Consider the following 5,138-nt stretch of genomic DNA (forward strand, 5'->3'; position numbering starts at 1 on the left):
AATTATTAAAGGAAACTAATATCAAAGACCATGTTTTCTAGAAGTCTCTATTCAATAGGGCTAATCATTTTCTTGAAGTAAAGATTTTATATGATTGCAAACCAATGAGCTGTAACTCTTTGCAGCAGATATTCAAAATATAATAAATAATCACATACACACTTACTAGCCATATGATCCAGAGCAAGCGTCTTAATCTTTCTAGGACTTCAATTTCGTATCTGTGACATGGTTTATGATAATATTTGTTCCACCTGTCTCATGGGATTGTTTAGAAAATTAAATTGAAGAAAATTGAAAATGCTATGAGAAATTATTAAACTATGTATAAGTTATGGTGTTTCATTCTTAGATTAAGTCACCCTTCATCTTTAAACCCAGAAATAAGATAAGATACAACCATTTCAGTTGGTTATTTATACTCCTGTACAAAATAGCATTTATATGTCTTTAGGAAGATATAAGGTTTTGGACTAGGAATATTTTTAGCATCTAGTCTAGCTATTCCTCTGTCCAACAGACATTGGCAATGAAATATACAGCTAATGAGTAACCATGGAAAAATTAATAGCTCTATTGTAATTAATCAAGGACCAGTTATATAGTTTTCAAATGACCCAGGATCTTTGGGTTTTTTTTCCATAGTTCCTTTGTTTTGTTGTCATTTTTGGTGTATATTTTTTTATTGCTTACATTCCCTAGTAATTATGTTTATAGCGTTAGTAGATATCTACAAATAGTAGCACTTAGATTTAATTGGCATTAGAGAGTGGTGATGGTGACCTCCTACATCTGCATTTTCTGTTTAAGGATTCAGCCCAGGGATTTAGCCTGAAAGGATGGCGTGGAGGAAGGGACAGGCTGGCATGCAGACAGACACTGGGGAAATCATGTGGTGTCTCCGAGTTCCTGGCTTTATTCAGATTCAGTCCCAGTGCTATTCACTGATCCTTTGCCTGTCTCTTTCTTCCCCAATCCCTTTCCCATCCTTTTGTTCCTCTCCTCCTTGCTGCCAGTCCAGTCTGGAAAGGCCTGTTGTTTGTTGACAATCAGGTCTTTAAAGCTGCTGACCTAAAGCTCCCTGTGGGGCTGCCCACATAACAACATCCCTTGCTCAAATCTCTACCCTCCTCTTTCCACATGAATTGTAAATACCGTCAGGAAATGACAGATTGGGGCATATATTAAGATATTTTTTCCTTGTATAACATACTTCATACAATATTTATTTCTCATTTGGTTCTTATGAACTAATGAACTTTTGCATTGTGAACATCTGTAGAATTAAATGCATTTAAATATTTTTATTGCATTTTAAATTCATTATCTTGAATTCCTCATATTGTTTTTATTTACTGGTGGAGGAAGAACTGAAATTTCTGGTATAATTTTTAAACGTGCAATATGGTTCATAAATTATCACTGCTACTAAGGAAATTTATATTCCTCAAGGGAAGACGTTAAAATCTTAATAATCTTGTAGCATTGAAAGTCTGTTTCTAGATAAGTGAAGCATAAATATATTCTTTTCCTTCTGTAAGTCCTTGGTGAAACTTTTGTGGAATCTTTCTTTAAGGGCTTTTTCCTATGTATTTTCAGCCAATAATTCTGGTGTGAACAAACGGCAGATCACAGACCTGGTTGACCAGAGTATACAAATCAATGCACATTGTTTTGTGGTCACAGCAGATAATCGCTATATTCTTATCTGTGGATTCTGGGATAAGAGCTTCAGAGTTTATTCCACAGAAACAGGTAATCTTAACTACAAAATACCTTATTCTCTTCAAAATGCTGTTGTTGCAACCAAAGCTAAATATAAACTCACTTACTAGTGTAGACATTCTCATCATTTGTCAACTTGAGTGGTCAAGATTGAAATTAAATGTTCACATTGTAAACTAAATAACTAACTTTATCCATTCCGAACTTTAACGTGATCCCCAAGTTCATAAGACAAATACAGCTATTGTCTCCTACCCCAAATTCATATCTAGTAAAAGATCTTAAACCTCCCCTTAGTATGGCCCAAACCCTGAAGAGAAAAAATCATGATTGTGTTCTTTAATAAGTCCTTTCCTTAAAAATCCCAAATGATATTCTCGTATCAGTTTTCAGAAGCAATGCAAAAAAGCACCTGTAGCTAGATTTGAATTACATTATAAATTTGTGAGTCTATAGATTGACTTTTCACAAATCTGATAACAGAAAATTTTTTAAAAATCTGGTAAAATAAAAAATATCTGGTAAAATAAACTTGTGCTTATTTCTTTTTGAAGATTAAATGAAATAAACCTGTCATTTCTGTGTTGCAGGGAAATTGACTCAGATTGTATTTGGCCACTGGGATGTGGTCACATGCTTGGCCAGGTCCGAGTCATACATAGGTGGGGACTGCTACATCGTGTCTGGATCTCGAGATGCCACCCTGCTTCTCTGGTACTGGAGTGGGCGGCACCATATCATAGGAGACAACCCGAATAGCAGTGAGTGTTTGCCTAAAACTGTCCTATCAGACTATAAATTCATTTTAATATATTTTGCCTTTTTGATTGTTTCCTAATAGAAAACATGAAAGCTTAAGTGGCAAAAATCGTGATCGGAATGCAGCTATATTTGAAGTGTAAAAATGAGCAACTACTATCACCTTCAGCCTGGAGAAATGTCCAGATCCCCTCACATTGACTCTCTGCTCAGCTGCCTTCCCCAGTCTCCAAATGGCCCCATCCTTTAGAAATTTTCTTCTGTGTCATTTCATCCGTTAAAACTCATACGATTGATTTCTCTTAGCTGAACATAATCTTTCTCTTCTCTGAATTTCTGTAAGATTTATTTATGTCTTGGTCAGGGCATTTACTACTTTGTACCTCATAGTATAGTAAATTTCTCTGTTTATTCATTTAACAAACAATGATCGAGTACCCCATTCAGATTAGGCACTGGCGATGCAAAGACTGAATAAGACAGTTTTCCTCGCTTGGGATGATTCTGCAAGTGTGTTTTATTGCACAGTAATCCCTTAGCTGTCCTGTGGGGGAAAAAAGGGAGACTCCATAGTAAAATAATTGTGGAAAATAGGACATACACACGAACTCTGTATGTCAGCTCTGAAAGTCTGACACACATGAATCTATTGACATTTGTTTACCCCACAGTCCTGAAACTTCTTTTACCGTGGACCTTTTTGTTCACGTAAGAGCATGGATTGTCGTCCTGAGGAAACACTGCAGTAGATCATGAGTGTCTCCCTTTCCATCTTAAGTCTCTGATTCCTGGCACAGTGACCCACATACTAGGTTTTTAGTAAATATCATTATATGGCTGAAGAGCTGGATACGAGATTGCGTACATTTCCTGTAAAATATAGAATGGTTTTCGTCAAGTGTTGATAATGACAAGTACCTAAACCAGTGTTATTCAAATTGTAATTCATACATCAATCACAGCGTAAAACACGCTCCTAAATAAACTTGAACGTGAGTTTGGGGAATATATTTATGACACAACAGAGATAAGAATTTCCCAGGAACCCTGTGCATCTGCAACTGAAATATTATAAAAGTAGATAAGAAATTTATAAGAGACCATGTTTTCGGGGAGGTTGTTTGTTTTTTATGGGGTTTTTTGGTTGTTTTTTTTAGAGACAGGGTTTCGCTCTGTCACCCAGGCTGAGTGCAGTGCGTCATCATAGCTCACTGGAACCTTGAGCTCTTGGGCTCAAGCGAACCTCACAGCTCAGCCTCCATGCCTGGCCAATTTTTTCATTTTTTGTAGAGACGGGCTATCATTATATTGCCCAGGCTGGTCTTGAACTCCTGGGCTCAAGTGATCCTCCTGCCTCAGCCTCCCAAAGTGCTGGGACTAGAGTAGTGAGTCACCGCATCTGACAAGGCGCCATGTCAGACTGCTTGGCTGGAGGTTGCCACCTCTGGTCAGTGCCGACCTGTGAGGTAGCTGGGGTAGAAACTGAATTGCACGTCGGCCCCTCAAGTCCCAGTCCCCCCAACTCATGCATTTTGACGGGAATACTGCAGAAATAGGAAATGGCATTTGATAAAGAAAGGCCACAGGAGAGAATATAGAGATGTATGTGTTTGAGAAGATAGTGGAAGATTGAACTAGATGTCTGAATGTTATGTGAAGTTCTATCCTTGTTGCCCATAGCTAGAGGTAAAGAACAGTGGATAGAGAAACTAGAAGAGTGTTGTGAAGTAATATATGTCTCTTGGCCTAGATGTTGAATGAGAGAAAGAGTGTGTTATACACATAAGTCTCTGCTCTAAATTTTGAGCAAGACATGATATTGATTTGAGGGAAAAAAATATTCAGTGTTGCTTGATTTCCAACGAGTTCAAATAATTAGCTACCAATTCTACTTTATTAATGAACATTATACTGTAAATAATAAGTTAACCTCCTTATTTACTCTTTTTTAAACCATGTCCTTAAAAATTTTTTATTTTTCACAGAATTCCAGTGTATCTGTGTTTGTGTGTATCTATAGACATTTGGCCTACCATTGATGGCTTTGTTATTCTCAAGCATAGTATAGTATCACATATGTTTTTTCTAAATGTATTTTCACATATTTCCAAATGGTCTTTATTTTCATAATAGCATAGCATTTCTTTAAAAAGTTTAATTAAACAGCATATCCGTGCAGTATCTTCCACATTTATTAATAAAAATTAGAAGTTATTAGATAGAAAAAAAATGTAAAAGAAACAGAATAGAGCTTTAAATCTAATTAATTACCGTCTTCAAAACGAAGCTCAGAAATGATACAAGTGTTATTTCCAAAAAAGAGATTTATTTCTTAAAAGCTGGCATCTGGTAGCAGAGATAAGATGATTTATAGACTATACTGCTATGAGGTAAAGAATTTTAAAGAAAAATGTTAAATTATAGTAATCATCTGCATTAGCTATTTTACTTTCTAATGATTTTGTAAACCAAAAGATGGTTAACTATCAATTATAGCTTTGGTCCATCAGCAGGAAAAGTTAAATATTTAAAGTGTTTAAAGTTCCTTACGACAGGAGCTATGTAAATACAAAATGCTTCTGTTAATTGTTAAGAACAAAATTATGGATGTTATATTTGTTAAAAAGCAATATTTTAAGATTTAAATAAGGATA

At 35.7% G+C, this 5,138-nt stretch overlaps 1 protein-coding gene across 1 annotated transcript in view; it reads left to right on the plus strand.

Annotated features, from left to right (window-relative positions):
- LOC105810122 (neurobeachin-like) overlaps window positions 1-5,138 on the plus strand; it is a 176,886-nt gene that overhangs the window by 157,162 nt on the left and 14,586 nt on the right. Inside the window, 2 exon segments of the mRNA XM_012644042.1 lie at window positions 1,600-1,755; window positions 2,316-2,486. Coding sequence (XP_012499496.1) covers window positions 1,600-1,755; window positions 2,316-2,486 — 327 coding nt within the window.

This window comes from Propithecus coquereli, unplaced genomic scaffold (assembly GCF_000956105.1).
Source record: "Propithecus coquereli isolate 6110/MARCELLA unplaced genomic scaffold, Pcoq_1.0 Scaffold205, whole genome shotgun sequence".
Classification (NCBI taxonomy): Eukaryota; Metazoa; Chordata; class Mammalia; order Primates; family Indriidae; genus Propithecus; species Propithecus coquereli.